Source organism: Schistocerca gregaria, chromosome 1 (genome assembly GCF_023897955.1).
Source record: "Schistocerca gregaria isolate iqSchGreg1 chromosome 1, iqSchGreg1.2, whole genome shotgun sequence".
NCBI classification, from domain to species: Eukaryota; Metazoa; Arthropoda; class Insecta; order Orthoptera; family Acrididae; genus Schistocerca; species Schistocerca gregaria.
Genome location: NC_064920.1, coordinates 250,257,616 through 250,276,117, shown reverse-complemented (window position 1 = coordinate 250,276,117; position 18,502 = coordinate 250,257,616). Strand labels below are relative to the sequence as shown.

The 18,502-nt window shown below is 42.0% G+C and overlaps 1 protein-coding gene across 2 annotated transcripts in view; it reads right to left on the bottom strand.

Moving 5' to 3' along the window:
- The window catches only part of LOC126339177 (zinc finger protein 236-like), a 216,534-nt gene that overhangs the window by 74,925 nt on the left and 123,107 nt on the right, over window positions 1-18,502 (bottom strand). For both annotated transcript variants that reach the window (XM_050001610.1, XM_050001609.1), the window contains exons 17-18: window positions 2,058-2,292; window positions 1,029-1,218 (exon numbers count right to left, since the gene is read on the bottom strand). In XM_050001610.1, coding sequence (XP_049857567.1) covers window positions 1,029-1,218; window positions 2,058-2,292 — 425 coding nt within the window. The remainder of the gene's footprint in view (window positions 1-1,028; window positions 1,219-2,057; window positions 2,293-18,502) is intronic.

Here is an 18,502-nt window from a genome sequence, read left to right as displayed (position 1 = left end):
ATACTTACTCACGACAGCAGGTTAAGTGTTTGTTCTCAGGGGTTTCCATTCAATGGCATGAAATTTATAACCCTTTTTGCCCTTGTTTAAGTTATATCCCTTATACTATCTGAGGTATAGGGCAAATGAGTTTCCAGTGCTCACCAGAAGACATTTTCTCATAGGTGTAGGCTATATTTTACAGCTTTTTATATGTGTGGCTGTATTAAGGAACAGTCGGTTTATTGGAATAAATAACCCAGTGTGGTGCAGTCAGCTACTCTTGACCCGTTCACATCACATGCCATGATGCTTCTTCATTCATATTTACATGCCATGCTGTATGCTCCCAGTGTGCCGAGATTAAAATTCTTCTCAGTCTTTCACAATGGTGCATTTATTTTGACAGTTGACACTGTTGTGTCTTTCCAAAAAAAAATTCTGATTCTGACTCAACAATTGCATAAAGCAACCCAGGCAGGAAAAGAGTCATTGACAAGTTGCACTACCAATTATTTGGGAATGCTCTGAGTTACAATAACTTCTGGGAGATGCCTGAATCAACTATACTAATTTGCATAAAGGTACTGTAAGTGTGTGTGTGTGTGTGTGTGTGTGTGTGTGTGTGTGTGTGTGTGTGTGTGTGTGTGTGTGTGTGTGTGTGTGTGTGTGTATTTTCTGAAGAATGCTTCGGCCAAAAGCTCAGAGTGCAACAGTCCTTTTGTTGTGCTTGTCTGCAACTAAACATTTCAACTGTACAGTGAGTAACAATTTACTCTTTTTATAATACTGTAGATATTCAAAACCAAACTTTCCACAGTTTGAAACCCTTAATTTGCATGGATGTATCATTTAACCTTGCTATCATAATTATGTTTAGTATTTCTCAAATATTTGAGAGTCAGAGGAAGAAAATAATTTGCTGCCATCACATTCTGCTGACAAAAAAATCTTTGGTGTACATTCAACAACAATTAACACAATTACAAACTTTATTTTATTGCAATGCAAAATACAAGAGAACTGGATCCAAGCAAAACTAGACAAACCTGCTGTTAATGGCTGGGTAAGTGTCGATTGCGTTAAGTCCGATTCGATGTTATCTTGTGACCCTGTTTCTGCTACATTAAAAGGATTATCTGAGAATGCCTGAGTGAAATCTGGGCCCAAGCCATCAGGTGGGAAGTTACTACTATTTAAATCCCTGTTACCTTCTTTATCTGTCCTTTGTTGAAGAGCCTGCAAAAGTTAAGGAATTAATCTTTATGTTGATCAGAGACACAATAGTTTCACAGTCCCCTCTCCCTCCAAAATTACTATTCTCATGAAGTGTATTTCCATCACTGTAATGAAACATCTTTTTTCTCTCGTCATCACTGGATACAACAATCTTTTTAACAATTGTGAAAGTCCACTTAAATTATTACAAGTAAGTGGAAACATTATATTCATTAGATTGCAATTCATCATTTCAAATAGGGTGTAATTATGGTGTATTCTGCACATGGCAAAAGAATATTTAAAGGTAACAGTTTTAGGAAAAGATACAAAATTCACTTTGATGAATAACTATTTTCCTTTTTATTATTCATCACTACTATTTTGAACATTTTGATATTTTCCATTAATTTCACGTCTATGAACTTTTTTCACTTAACACGATCAATCATCTCTAACAGATTCTAACTTTATAAAATGGAAAGAAACTTCCACATGGGAAAAATATATTAAAAACAAAGATTCCAAGACTTACCAAGCGGGAAAGCACCGGTAGACAGACACAATAAATAAAACACACAAACACACACACAGAATTTCTAGCTTTCGCAACCAATGGTTGCTTCTTCAGAAAAGAGGGGAGGAGAGGGAAAGACGAAAGGATGTGAGTTTTAAGGGAGAGGGTAAGGAGTCATTCCAATCCCGGGAGCGGAAAGACTTACCTTAGGGGGAAAAAAGGACAGGTGTGCGCGCGCGCGCGCGCACACACACACACACACACACACACACACACACACACACATATCCATCCGCACATACACAGACACAAGCTGGGAAATACAACCAAGAAGATAAATTACCTGAAGCACTAATTCCTGCCGATGAGTTTTCATGTGTGTTCTACAATTAAAAGATGTTTTGAATGTTTTACGACAGTAAGGACACATAAATGGCCGACTCTCACTATGTGTCACCATGTGTCTCTTAAGGCTGCTGTTGGTTGAGAAATTATTGTCGCAGAATGGGCAACTGTAGATCTTTGCTCCTTCATGTGTTCGCAAGTGTGTCTTCAGTGATGCATTTGAGATGAAGCTCCTGTAACAAATTAGGAATGTACCTGCAGGATTTAAAGAGGATTATTCACATAAATATATTTCTGTTTGAATTTTATATTAAGACAACAAACAAATGGTTCCAATGGCTCTGAGCACGATGGGACTTAACATCTGAGGTCATCAGTCCCCTAGAACTTAGAACTACTTAAACCTAACTAACCTAAAGACATCACACACATCCATGCCCGAGGCAGGATCCGAACCTGCGACCGTAGCAGTTGCGCGGTTGCGGGCTAAAGCGCCTAGAACTGCTTGGCCATTGTGGCTGGCATTAAGACAACAATATCATATATTTAGAACAATTATATCATGCTGACCTACAATACAAAATCAGAAGCATTCATCATATTTCATAATCTGTAGTCACTTTGATATACATCAGTGTTTGATTGGTACTGACTCCCACGCAACACTTCCTTAATAGTCTCAATTTTTCCAGTGGCATATTAGCCCAAATGTCAAGCCAGAGAATAAATGTACCCTGCTGTCTAGTGGCTAATATTTCCAGATTCTAGCCATTTTCATATAAGAATTTTGACCACTGCTAGAGGTGAGAATAAGATAAAAATTTCCTTGGTGCTTTCACTGTTGCTGATATGTGCAATTCATAGTACAGTAGAGTATTGATAGTCCGAGTTTCCAATAATCCAAGCCTCAATTTATTTATTTATTTTTTTAAGTTGCAACTATCAACTCTCTTTTTTTTTTACTGACATTATAAATAATAAAAACGTCATTGCAAAAGATAGATAGGGAGAGTACAGCTCAGTGACAAAGCAGACAACAACGCAATCAACACCGACGATTAGCTCACTGCCCTGTTGCATGAACATCTGTTGTGAGTATGGCACGAAATACCCCGACTGCTGCCGGCTGCTACTGATCGAAACTGGGAAGTTCATACGCTGCTGTAGTTCCCAGTACCTGCACTATACAGTGTTGTGTGTCGTCTTTTTTTTTTTTTTGTTGACTGTGTGTACCGTTGAACACCTTACAAAGATGAGTGCTGTAACAAAAAAGAGGAAATTTGTGCCTTTGCATTAAAATTAGAAGCACTAAGACGACTTGACAAAGGAGAAACAATAAAAAACTTGCTCTTGAATATGGTTGTCAGTGAAGTTACTGATGGTGACTGGCAAAGAAACTGACATAAATTGAAACAGTTTTCTTCACAGAAATACTCACACAAATCTCTCAGTCGAAGAAGTATAAAGAAGTCAGACTTCGAAAAAACAAGTGAGGCATTGTTCATGTGGTTTATCCAACAGACACAGAAGGGTGCTCCGATTTCTGGCCCAATCTTGCAAGAAAAAACTTTGCTTTTTCAGAAACCAGCTGCAGGAAGGAGATGACAATTTTTGCCGCTAGTGTGGGCTGGCTCGACAAGTGGAAGAAGAGGTATGGAGAACGTCAACTAGACGTTCCGACAATGACAATGTTGAGTGTTTATGGAAAAAGTTTCAGGCAGTCGTAAAATGCGTTTTAGACAGGTACATGCCGAGTAAAACTGTGAGGGACGGGAAAAACCCACCGTGGTACAACAACAAAGTTAGGAAACTACTGCGAAAGCAAAGAGAGCTTCACTCCAAGTTTAAATGCAGCCAAAATCTCTCAGACAAACAGAAGCTAAACGATGTCAAATTTAGCGTAAGGATGGCTATGCGTGAAGCGTTCAGTGAATTCGAAAGTAAAATTCTATGTACCCACTTGACAGAAAATCCAAGGAAGTTCTGGTCTTACGTTAAATCAGTAAGTGACTCGAAACAGCATATCCAGACACTCCGGGATGATAATGGCATTGAAACAGAGGATGACACGCGTAAAGCTGAAATACTAAACTCCTTTTTCCAAAGCTGTTTCACAGAGGAAGACCGCACTGCAGTTCCTTCTCTAAATCCTAGCACAAACGAAAAAATGGCTGACATCGAAATAAGTGTCCAAGGAATAGAAAAGCAACTGGAATCACTCAACAGAGTAAAGTCCGCTGGACCTGACGGGATACCAATTTGATTCTACACAGAGTACGCGAAAGAACTTGGCCCCCCTTCTAACAGCCGTGTATCCCAAGTCTCTAGAGGAACGAAAGGTTCCAAATGATTGGAAAAGAGCAAAGATAGTCCCAGTCTTCAAGAAGGGTCATCGATCAGATGCACAAAACTATAGACCTATATCTCTGATGTCGATCTGTTGTAGAATTTTAGAACATGTTTTTTGCTCGCGTATCATGTCGTTTTTGGAAACCCAGAATCTACTCTGTAGGAATCAACATGGATTCCGGAAACAGCGATCGTGTGAGACCCAACTCACTTTATTTGTTCATGAGACCCAGAAAATATTAGATACAGGCTCCCAGGTAGATGCTATTTTTCTTGACTTCCGGAAGGCGTTCGATACAGTTCCACACTGTCGCCTGATAAACAAAGTAAGGGCCCATGGAATATCAGACCAGCTGTGTGGCTGGATTGAAGAGTTTTTAGCAAACAGAACACAGCATGTTGTTATCACTGGAGAGATATCTACAGACGTTGAAGTAACCTCTGGTGTACCACAGGGGAGTGTTATGGGACCATTACTTTTCACAATATATATAAATCACCTAGTAGATAGTGTCGGAAGTTCCATGTGGCTTTTTGCGGATGATGCTGTAGTATACAGAGAAGTTGCAGCATTAGAAAATGGTAGCGAAATGCAGGAGGATCTGCAGCGGATAGGCACTTGGTGCAGGGAGTGGCAACTGACCATTAACATAGACAAATGTAATGTATTGCGAATACATAGAAAGAAGGATCCTTTATTGTATGATTATATGATAGCGGAACAAACATTGGTAGCAGTTACTTCCATAAAATATCTGGGAGTTTGCGTGTGGAACGATTTGAAGTGGAATGATCATATAAAATTAATTGTTGGTAAAGTGGGTACCAGGTTGAGATTCATTGGGAGAGTCCTTAGAAAATGTAGTCCATCAACAAAGGAGGTGGCTTACAAAACACTCGTTCGACCTATAGGTAGATGTACAGGGTGCTTAAAAAATGACCGGTATATTTGAAACGGCAATAAAAACTAAACGAGCAGCGATAGTAATACACCGTTTATTGCAATGTGCTTGGGACAACAGTACATTTTCAAGTGGACAAACTTTCGAAATTACAGTAGTTACAATTTTCAACAACAGATGGCACTGCAAGTGATGTGAAAGATATAGAAGACAACGCAGTCTGTGGGTGCGCCATTCTGTATGTCGTCTTTCTGCTGTAAGCGTGTCCTGTTCACAACGTGCAAGTGTGCTGTGGACAACATGGTTTATTCCTTAGAACAGAGGATTTTTCTGGTGTTGGAATTCCACTGCCTAGAACACAGTGTTGTTGCAACAAGACGAAGTTTTCAACGGAGGTTTAATGTAACCAAAGGACCGAAAAGCGATACAATAAAGGATCTGTTTGAAAAATTTCAACGAACTGGGAACGTGACGGATGAACGTGCTGGAAAGGTAGGGCGACCGTGTACGGCAACCACAGAGGGCAACGCGCAGCTAGTGCAGCAGGTGATCCAACAGCGGCCTCGGGTTTCCATTCGCCGTGTTGCAGCTGCGGTCCAAATGACGCCAACATCCATGTATCGTCTCATGCGCCGGAGTTTACACCTCTATCCATACAAAATTCAAACGCGGCAACCCCTTAGCGCCGCTACCATTGCCGCACGAGAGACATTCGCTAACGATATAGTGCACAGGATTGATGACGGCGATATGCACGTGGGCACCATTTGGTTTACTGACGAAGCTTATTTTTACCTGGACGGCTTCGTCAATAAACAGAACTGGCGCATATGGGGAACCGAAAAGCCCCATGTTGCAGTCCCATCGTCCCTGCATCCTCAAAAAGTACTGGTCTGGGCCGCCATTTCTTCCAAAGGAATCATTGGCCCATTTTTCAGACCCGAAACGATTACTGCATCACGCTATCTGGACATTCTTCGTGAATTTGTGGCGGTACAAACTGCCTTAGACGACACTGCGAACACCTCGTGGTTTATGCAAGATGGTGCCCGGCCACATCGCACGGCCGACGTCTTTTATTTCCTGAATGAATATTTCGATGATCGTGTGATTGCTTTGGGCTATCCGAAACATACAGGAGGCGGCGTGGATTGGCCTCCCTATTCGCCAGACATGAACCCCTTTGACTACTTTCTGTGGGGACACTTGAAAGACCAGGTGTACTGCCAGAATCCAGAAACAATTGAACAGCTGAAGCAGTACATCTCATCTGCATGTGAAGCCATTCCGCCAGACACGTTGTCAAAGGTTTCAGGTAATTTCATTCAGAGACTACACCATATTATTGCTATGCATGGTGGATATGTGGAAAATATCGTACTATAGAGTTTCCCAGACTGCAGCGTCATCTGTTGTTGACAATTGTAACTACTGTAATTTCGAAAGTTTGTCTGCCTGAAAATGTACTGTTGTCCCAAGCATATTGCAACAAACGGTGTATTTCTATCGCTGCTCGTTTAGTTTGTATTGCCGTTTCAAATATACCGGTCATTTTTGAAACACCCTGTAGATGTAGACTTATGTGGAGAAAAACACACTGGTGATGCTCAGGCCGTTTCAAAATTTAACGCCGAGTTTAAAAAAATCATAACTGATGAAAATTTGTCTAATGAACAAATATATAACTGTGATGAAACTGGGCTAAATTTTAAAATGTTACCGGGGAGAACATTTGCTTCTTGTGAAGAAAAAAGTGCTCCTGGGCACAAAAAAAGCAAAGAGAGACTCCCAGTTATGGCAGCTTCAAATGCAACTGGAAACCACAAACTAAAACTAATTGTGATTGGGAAGTGTGTCAAGTCAAGAGCATTCAAGAATGTATTCAACTCAGCTTTTCCAGTTGTCTATACACATCAGAATAATGCCTGGATGGATCAGGAAATCTTCAAGAAATGGTTTTTTAACTCATTTGTACCTGACTGCAAGATTTCTTTAGAAAAAAAGGGGACTGCCATGCAAACCAATTTTACTCGTGGATAATGCGTCCTCACATCCAAATGCAGGAGAACTGCAGTTCGATGGTATCCGCGCCTCGTTTTTACCACCAAATGTTACATGTTTCATTCAGCCCATGGATCAGGGTGTTCTGGAATGTATGTATATATATATATATATATATTTTAAAAAAGTAGCGACGGCGGTTGCTACAGTCAATCCTGTATTCCAAAGACAACAAAAGCATTGTAGGAGCTTTGAAGAAAGTGACTTTGAAGGATGTGTAGTGGATTAGCGAACCTTGGAGCGAAATAAAGTCAGACACAATTTCTAAGTCATGGAGGAAAATTCTACAGGAAAGTATGCCAGACACAGAAACTGAAGATTTAGCAGATGAAGATGATCAAACATTGTGTAATTTAATCAGAAGATTGCCAGGGTGTGAAGAAGCAGAAGAGGTGGAAGTACGCGAGTGGTTAAATTCGGACCAACAGTTGGAAGTGACAGACTCTTTTATAATTGACATGGTTAACATTCCATCGGAGTGTGAGAGTGACGAGGATGACGAGGCAGAGGCTGCACCGATGATGAGTCACACCGATCGCTAGGCTTCTCTCGAGGCCGCCATATGCTACGTGGAACAACAGCTTGAGGCGACACCAACTGACCTACTGCTCCTGAGAAGGTGGCGTAACATTGACACGAGGAAACATTGCAGCTTCACAAAACAAAAGACACTTCACTATTACTTGTCTAAATAAATAATTATTGTTATTCTGCCAATGCAAATGCATGTGTAAATACTTTTATTTTAATAAAGTTCATATTTTGACCTGTATTGCTTAATCATCATAATATTTCTTTTTCCCATTTAAATTTCGATAGTCCTAGTTTTCAACAGTTCGAGATGGTTCCGGTCCCGTTCATCTCAAACTATCGAGACTCTATTGTAGCTAAGAACTGTTGATCATATCCAAAGGGGACACACTATAATGCCTACTACTATCCACTCTACAGTGTGTGTAAAAGAACAGTAGTCACCCAGCATCTGACTAATACAATCCAATGTAGATAAGAATATCAGCCAAAGCAAGTCAGATGTCACTCATTATTCCTGTGTCACAGGTTCCTAGGGAATTAAGGGGACACTTTTAGGTTATAATTTTATTTCCGGAGTGTTAAGCAGATGAATTATGTGACAACCCAGATGAACTGTAGTTCCAGGCCAACATAACCAACGAGGACAAAGTAGCTGTGTGTGTGTGTGTGTGTGTGTGTGTGTGTGTGTGTGTGTGTGTGTGTGTGTGTGTGTGTGTTTATGTTTCTTTTTTACACAGTTTTGAAGAAGATATTGTTGGAAAGCTCAGTAATTAGTCCAGCAACGGCATCACAAAATAGGCCCTTTGGTTGCAAAAATTTTTTATAATGTGTATATAATTGAGTGTGTGTTGATTCTAAGTTTAACTCTCAAGACAACTTTTTATGGCCAAAAAAACCAAGAAATTTTGGCAGTTTTTCAGGTTTTCTCCTATTACTCAAAAACTATGCATCCTACTGAAAATGTTGCCCAAATTAAAATGAAAGAACATTAAATTTTGCGTCAAATGACCTATTTAAATATTCAAATTGGTGCAATCATTTGGCCATAATCAGTTGCCAAAGTTCGTTCATTTTTACCAGTCTGGCTCAAACGTTGGCTGCAGCACCTATAACTGAAAAATGTCAACTTCAAATGAAAAATGTCAAAGCTGTAGAGCACGAAATTTCATGTTACAAAAGTGACCAGATTTTCAGTTTTATGCACTATTTAATACACTTGAAAGTCAAATTAATTCCATTTTGTTGCTTCTTTGTCACATGCAGTGATTTCTGCAGCAAGGCCAAGACCATTTCTATCTTCATTATTGATAGGGTTCAGTATATTCATCCACAAAAGATTTGGGTTGAAACTTATTGTCAACACTCTTAGTGCAATTGGATTCACAGCTCCATATATTGAAGCTTCCCTATTTGAGATGTCATCGACTGCTCGACCTGAGCATCATAACATAGCCAGTGGAGGATTCATTCAGCTCATCTCAGACAATGGCAATTTTAGCATCTGCACAACTGACAGGTTGAATACTTACCATTCCATGGGAGGAAGCCTCTCCCTACACAGCTGTGGAGTCTGACAGGAAACACTGATTGACAAAAAAGACATTCAATTTCTGAAGTTTTGTCTAGCCAATGGAGAAGAAAGTCTTCTGAAAGATCTCATCATTTAAAGACACCAGGTTCTACAACAGATATCATTTTCAATGAAGGTACAAATTCAGTATTCATACAGTAGAAGTTTCTTGCAAATAAGAGCAACAAGAACCACTTTATTATTTTGCCCATGAGGAAGTTTGAGATGGAGGTATTCAAGTACTACAGGCAAATGAAACTGATTTATTAATTGTGAAAACATCTGTTTCCCAAGTTACTAAGTCTGACAGTGCAGCAATTGTAAGAGTGGACATTGGCATCCTTGTTCTCATAATGGGCCGAGGAAACAACTACACCAACGTGTTTTTCCATAAATGGGGAAAGAGGGAAATCAGCATGAATGTGGTACTCCAGTAATTCTTTCAATTTCAATCCTGCATTTGCTCTTTCCAGCTAAGCCTTCAAAGAATGTGATACCAAATTCTATTTTATTTGAAGGGGGGGCAAGGGAAAGGGAAGTCACAAAATCTTATGAGGCAACAGCCACACCTCAAAGTGCTAGCTGCTGAATGTGTTATAACCTAAGTCTCCCAAGACTTTAAATAGCACAGGCTGGAGAGCAGTTGATTGTAACACTGTATGGAAATTCCAATTGTGTGACTTTGGATGAACTTCTGTGTAAAGCCTGCCCTGAGGAAATCTTTCCATAAGAAAGGCAACTGCCAACATCAGACCCAGCTAGGTGGCCCTCATTGTGATCTTACCATCAAGTGCAGTCCTGGGTGGGGAATAAAGCTGATCCACACCAGTGGGAGTGGAAGGAAAACTTATCAAGTTTGTTTCCCATGAGGATGACAAAAGATCTGGCACCGCACACTCAAGTGAAGATGATTTCCTGAGCATGCAAAACAAGATGAGCAGAAGTATGTGGATGTTGCAAGCCTGGACTCAGCTGCTTGTTATGTACAAATGTTGTTGCTTATCTTGCAAGAATGCTTCAGAAATTGGGCTCGATGAGGATGAGGAAGAGAGAGAAGGTATGTTCCACGATGAGGAAGTTGGTGAAGGTGCCGCAATGGATCCTGAAGATTGGGTGCTCGACCGGGACATACCGCAGTCTCCCAAACAACCTCAATGGAATTGAAATCTGATAAAATGTTAATCTTTCATATTTAAATTGTTTTTTAATGTTGCTAGGCGCTATTATTTGTTCATTTGTACAAATTTTATATTACACATACATAAATACATATTGGCCTTTGCTATGTGCTTAGTTTTCATTTTAGCAATCCACTCTTACAAATCAAGGCATGGATAAAAAACGAATAAAAACACACATGAATGAAGGAAATTAAAAAGGTATGCACAGAGAGCACACAGGTGCTCATTAGAGAGCAGTCTTTCCGCTAGAAATTTCATTACCTTGAATAACTTTGACATAAAAGAAAAACAATAAAATTGAATTACTTTGGCTTTCGAAGTGTATGAATGCTTAACAGTGCCTAAAACTAAAAAAAACTAGATGCTTTTGTAACACGAAATTTCATGCTCTACAGCTCTGATAACTTGACATTTTTGTTTTGAAGCAGTCCTTTTTGAGTTAAAGGAATTTAAGTCGACTTTTTAGCCAAGTTGCTAAAAATGAGTGAACTTTGACAACTGGTTGGCTCAGGGTATAAAGGGACCAAACTACAGGGTCGTCAGTCCCTTTTTCCTGACGCAAGCAAGGCTCAAAAACACACAACACTGTACCTAAAAAGAAATCGAATGGAATGAACAAAAAAACGGGCAAAACATACACCACAATGAAAAGTAGAAGAAGATATTAAAACTATAGAGGATACGGTCTAGGCTGCCTGATCACAATAACCCCAAAAAGACAAGGCGAGATGAACACATGTATGGAAAAGACGATCACCTCAGGGTTAAAATGGAGGGAGAGTGGCAACCTTAGAGAGAAGGCTAAATGCCCACCCTCAGATGGTACGATAAGTCCATGGTATGATAAGAAGTCGTCTGCATACACAGAAGGTGAGACTGCTGGCGCGACAGCTGCTGCTAGACCATTAATGGCCACTAAAATAGAGAATACACTCAATAAAAAGTCCTACAGGACCCTATTCTCCTGGATATTGGGGGGGGGGGGGGGGGGGATGACGACTATGGGAGGCACCAACATGGACACAGAAAGAATGGAGCAATAGGAAATTTTAGATAAAAATTGTGAGTGGGCTCCAAAGACACCACTCATATAACGTGCAAAAATATGATGTCACCAGGTCGTGTCGCAAGCTTTTCGTAAATCAAAAAAGACAACAACCAGGTTTTGGCATCTGGAAAACGCTGTTTGGATGGCAGACTCAATGGAAACTAGACTAACAAAAGTAGAGCAACCACGGCGAAAACTGCCCTGGGCTGGAGCCAGTAGGCCATCTGACTTGAAGACGTAACACAACTGCCAACTTACCATACATTCAACAGCTTACAAAGAATGTTGGTGAGAGTGATGGGGCGATGGCTATCCACATCAAGCAGGTTTCTACTGGGTTTGAGCAGAGAAATGATGGTACTCTCCCGCCACTGCAATGGAAAGATTCCATCGCACAGATTCAGTTGAAGATGACGAGGAGATGTTGCTTGTAGTCTGATGAGAGATGTTTGAGCATCTGACTGTGGATCCGATCTGGCCCAGGAGCTGTGTTGGGGCAATGTGCAAGGACACTGAGGAGCTCCAGTATAGGGTTCACTTTGACGTTCAGTGAACAAGAGGACTATTCATCCTCTGTTTGAGGATGCGAAATGCTGGGGGATAATTCTCTGATGTGGAGGCTTGAGCATAGCGTTCAGCAAAGTGCTCGGCAACTGCGTTTGCACTGGTAGATAATGATGTTAATGCCAGTAACACCTGTCAGAGTCAGGTACCCAAAACACATCTAATCTTCAGCCAGATTTGGGAAGGTGACGTATGGCACCCAAGACTTGGGAAGGTGACGACAATGGTCGAGGCGTACCTCTCCCAACACACCTGTTTCCGTCTTTTTATAAGCTGGAGAATGCAAGCACAGAGCCATTTAAAAGACATTAGGTGCTCTAGGGAAGGGTGCTGCTTATGTTGCTGTAGAGCTCGCTGATGCTCTTTAATTGCCTCACTGATTTCCAGTGACCACCAAGGTACTGACTTTGGCTGGGAGCATCCTAAAGAACAGGGATTGTGTTTTCTGCCGCAGAAACGATCATTCTAGTGACCTGATCAATTTCCACATCGATGGTACCATGTGGGGGAGATTCAATGGTGACAGCAGAGGTGAAAGCTTCCCAGTTTGCCTTGTTTAAAGCCCATATTGGTAGGCGTCTGGGCGATTGGCGCTGGGGGAGTGACAGGAAGATGGGGAAGTGGTAACTACCACACAAGTCATTGTGGGCTCTCCAGAGGGCAGATGGGAGAAAGCCTGGGCTGCAGAGGGATAAATCAATGGCCGAGTAAGTGCCATGAGCCACACTGAAATGTGTAGGGGCCCCAGTATTTAAGAGGCAGAGGTCGAGTTGAGACAGGAAAGTTTCAACATTTCTACCTCGGCCAGTAAGCACAGTACCACCCCACAAGGGTTTATGGGCAAAAGTAGGAAAGGTTTAGGGAGTTGATCAATCAGTGCAGCCAATGTTTTCAGGGGTACTGCACCATCTGGAGGAAGATATATGTTGCAGGCAGTTATTTCCTGTGTCATCCTTATACTGACAGCCACAGCTTCTACAGGGGTTTGAAGGGGCACCGGTTCACTACATACTGTGTTCAGGATGTAAGACGGAAACTCCACCTGACACTCTATTATAGTCGCTACGGTCCCTGTAATATCCCTTATAGCTGTGGATGGCAGCAGCCCGCATTGCAGGGAATCAGGTTTCCTGGAGGGCAATGCAGAAAGCAGGTGTAAAGCTTAACAGTTGCCGCAGCTCAGCCAGGTGGTGGAACAAACCACAGCAATTCCACTGGAGAATGATGATATTGTGAGGCTGTGAAGGCCTGAAGCATGCAAGCAGGCAGGTTATGCCTCCAGGTCACCTGCTGCCACCAACTAAGTGTTTGTATCCATTCCTATTGTGGATGAGGAATAAGTGAGATCCAAGTCATCAGGGAATGCAGAGATCTCCACCTCATCTGCAGGTGCAGAACTGGTAGGGAGTGGTGGTGTTGGGGCCACCGGAGGGTCCTTTTTCTTAGGAGACTTGTTTTGTCTGCTGGGAGGACTTCTATGAAGTAGCTTCAGGCACGGAGGAAGACTGTCAAGCTATTCCAAGCTCTTCGTCCAGCAGCTATTGGCTCCTTTAGTCACTGGCGATTGACCACTGTGGCATTAGGGCATTAGTGGAGACCTTGGGACACAGGGTCCCAAGGGACCCCTTCTGCAAGAGAGGAGCCAGAGGAGGCTGTTGCTTCTCTGGCTGGGGGGAGGGGACCGATGTCCCCTGCGTTTGAGGGGGGGGGGGGGGGAAGGGAGGGGGGCTTGATCCTGAAGTAGGTACTATGGGAGCAATGGAAGGATATTTTCCCCCTGCCACCAAGAGGGCAGATGTATTCTGGAGGACCGGAGGGTCCACTGTTTGTGGCACAGAGTGTGGTACGACTGGTACTTGTGATGACAATGGTAATGTAGCTGCAGTGTATGTGGACGTCAACCGAACGGGGTGTAACCGTACAAATTTATGTTTAGCCTTTTGGTAATTCAACCGGTTCAGGGTCTTGTACTTCATGATTTTCTGCTCCTTTTCGAGTACTGTGCAGTCTGGTGAACAGGGGAGTGCTGCTCTCCAAGTGGGAGGAGGCGCACAGGGAGTATCTGGATGCAGTGGACAACTGCAGTCTCAACATGTGGCATTGGAAGACACGTGCCCGAATTTCCAGCACTTAAAGCACCACATATGGAGAGGGACGTATGGTTTAACGTCATAGCGGTACACCATTTTGACCTTTTCAGGCAATGAATACCCTTAAAGGCCAAGATGAAGGCACTGGTAGCAAACCTGTTATCTTTGGGTTCCCTGTAAATGCTTCAGATGAAATGAACACCACGCCATTCTATACTGGCGCAGAGCTCGCTGTCAGAGGAAGTCGCGTTGGAAAATAATCCCCTGGATCATGTTGAGGCTTTTATGGGGAGTGAAGGAAACAGGAATATCGCCCAGCCGGTCACAAGCAAGCAACACCCGGGATTGGGCTGGGGATGCTGTCTGAATCAAGACTGCATCGCTTCTCATCTTTTGACAGCACTGTCACTTCCCCAAACTTATCCTCAAAATGTTCAACAAAAAATTGAAGCTTCATAGGTAGAATGAAGTCCCCGTCCATTCTTCTACAGACTAAATACCGAGGCAAATATGGCTCTCTTCTTTCTGTAGCCCTATGTTCCTCCCATGGTGTAGTGAGGGAGGGAAACTATTTATGGTCATAACTGTCAGCATTGTCCTCCTTAGAGACTGCTGGTGACCGTATGGCACCAGCAAGAGATGACTTAGTCCGCTCCATTGCAGGTCATCCGCCCTGATGCCATCCACTTCGATCAGGGGCTCTCCCCACAGGCGCCACCCACCGACACACCTGGCATGATGGCCGTTGCAGGAAGTCCTGAGACCCCAGGAAGATAGGCATCTACTCCTTGGCATACGTGGGGAGTTTACAGGTCAGGCATCATCAGTGCAATCCCTGTGCTGTCTGAGGGCTACCACCAAATGGGTACATGACGGTCCCACCACAACAGACTGGCTACTGTGCTGGATATTGGGAGCAGAGAAAGCTAAAACTGTTATGGGGGTGAAAGAGGACAGGAGACAATGGAAGAAGATGACATACCCTGAAAAAGTGACCTCACCCAAATAGTTAAGTTGCAGGTGGAGATGCAAAGCCATGACAAGAGGTGCATGAAATCAAATCTAAGGGCACTATGGAAAACTCATGCACCACATAAGGCGTCAATCCCCATATGGCCCGCACTTCTGCAGAGTTTGTAAAGTGGCAGGTCAAACCATAAAATGGGACCTGAACATATAGGGCTGAAAAGCATGAGACTTCTTTTAGTCGTCTCTTACGACAGGCAGGGATACCTCAGGCCTATTCTAACCCCCGAACTTGCAGGGGGATTTGACAATTGCTTATGGCAAAATGGCTGCACTGATCTGGACATTTAAATACGCCATTTGATGCAGAATTTAATGTTATTTCATTTGGGTAAGGGTAAAATTTTTCAGTAGGATGTACAATTTCTGAGTAATAGGCAAAAACCTGAAAAAGTGCCAAAATTTCTCTGTTTTTTTGGCCATTAAGTTGTCCCGAGTGTTTAGGAGGTCAAAAATTTGGATTCAACATATTCTCAACTATATACATAAAATGAAAAAAATAAAATCTTCTACCTCATTTTTTTGCAAGAAAGAAGTACCCCATTACTGGAATATATGTTTTCAATCTTCTTTATCTTATTGTCGTCAACTCAAAATCTCACATTTACACCTTCCATTATATGCCTGGGTTATTGAAGGTATTAATATATAATGCACTGTTGTGTACTGCTTAGTAACTTATGTTGCAATGATAAACAGCTTCATTAGTTTACAATATTACTGCTTCTCATTTTGGGAATTTTCATTGCTCCGATAGTGATCTGTACACAAAAGCAGGATATGTAAGAGTTCAGTTTGTAGAGCACAGCACCAGTATCACAAAATGAACAAATCTGCTACCTAAACTATTTTATGAATTTGAAAGTACTAAGTAATTCTACTTCAGAATGATTATCATGCCTCGTGTGCTTTTCAAACCAACAATTTTAGAAGATTTACACCAGAAAGACAAGAAAGACCCCACAGCAATTTAGTGCATTTTCCACTTTCACGAATTATTATTTTTCACTAGCACAATTGTTTCTCTGCCTTCCAATTTGCACATCTCTGCTGGTCAGCACTTGCCTGATGGTGATTGGCGAACGATGGTGGGGTCGTAAATCTTGGTGGGGTCGCGAATCCCTGGGCGCAAGGTGAGATGTGAAAGTGGGTACCAGCCACATTGCTGTCCCCTTTTTCTTCAAACCAGGTCTGTGGTTTTGCACACTGCTGAAAGAGTGTCTGAGCTGGTACAGGATGCCACGTCTGTTTGGACTGTGGCCGATCTTCTTGAGGACTCCTGACAAGCGCAGAGTGAGAAATTGCTTGTTATTGGGAGACCCAATGTTAAGCAGTTGATGGAGACCCACCAGGGAACTAAGAGACAGGTAAAGGAAGGAGGCCAGTGTTCACTCTGTCCGCTTGCCAGGGGGTTTTATTCGAGATGTGGAGGAGTTCTGATGGCAGCAAATTAGCCTAATGGGTGCACCCAGCTACAAATCGTGGCTCATTTTGGCATAAACGATGCCTCTCATCTTGGTTTAGAGGTCATCCTCAGTTCCTACAGGGAGCTGGATGATTTGTTGTAGACAGATAGCCTCGCTTGGGAGGAAGTAGTAGAGCTATGTTTAGTAGCATTGTTCCCAGAACTGAATGCAGTCTTCAGGTTTCAAGTCAAGTGGATGTCTTGAAGCAGAGGCTCGAACGATTTTATGATGGCCTTGATTGCGGATTTCTTGTCCTCCGCTATCAAGTGGAGAAATGTAGCTTGTGTTTCTTGTTGTTGATATGCTGCCTGAAAAACAGACATCTGTGGCACAAAACCACTGATTCGACAATGCAGAGATTCTTGTCTGGAAGATAATTATTGCTCATGGCTACTGAAATGGTCCAAAACTGACCTAATTGTGTAGAGCCAGTCATTGGATTGAATGAATTGTCCGAGAAGCATACACATCTCAATAACAGATTAAATCTGTTTCTACTTGTAACAGATTCCCAGAACATGACATTGTAAAAAGGACTTCTACTCCAGCAATATCTATCAATGGAATACGAGGTCCCATGTGCAGCAACAGCCCCAGAAATACTTTCATTTCCATAACATTTGTATCCCTCCATCTCGAGAGCCTGGCTGATCTTCTCCTCCCACATTTTTCTGCTACCTGGCTCGCATACAGATTTGTTTGTTCATGTAATGACACTAGGAACTCTTCAGGAAGAGGAGGAGGAGGAGGAGGAGGAGGAGAATCAGTTCTCATTGAACACAAATACTGGTGGATCTTGAGGAATATCATTCCAGTTGTCACTGTTATTCGTAGTGGACCAACCAGCGCATCATCATCATCGTTTTCACTGTTGTTTACATGTAAATCCTCACTTGGATGATCACATGAAGATGGTGTGTAGAAACTTCCACACTCCGAGAATTCATCCATAAACTCATCCCATTCTGATTCATTCATGTTAGTGGCTGTTCTAGTGCTACTTCACACAGTTTGCTCTTATTATTAGCCATTTCATGAGGAAAACTGAACACAGATAATGATAAATATCAGTAAACCATCTACAACGAAGATTGAACAACTACTGACCCATTTACAACAAAGACATGGAATGAATTATCGAACGTGCTTTAAAAAAAAAATGCAAGTTGGTGGCAGTCTTGTCAACAAGTTATGTCTCAGTTGGTGTCCGAGCTGACGTTTCTGTTCTTAAGCCAACTACGACATAACTCACGGGCTCTATTCTACTGCTGAGAATTTTTTTTCAGTTTCGATGATACGGATGGACTACAAATGAGATGACAAATCAAACTGTATGAACCGCTTAACTTCACTTCTCGAACTAGTTTACTCATTTTAGGCAAGGCAGTGAATGTGTTGACTGCAGGAGCATCCACGGGAAGGTGTCTGAACTAGTTTTGCAACAGTAACAAAGCTCACTTAGTACTACGGGCATAAACCTGGCTGAAACCAAATGTTAACAGTAATGAAATTCTAAGTTCTGATTGAAATATATATTGCAAAGATTGGTTGAATGTTGGTGGTGGAGGTGTGTTTGCAGTCATAAAAAAATATGATAATATCTAGCGAGATTAGTACATATTCCAAGTGCAAAATATTTGGGTGAAGAAAAG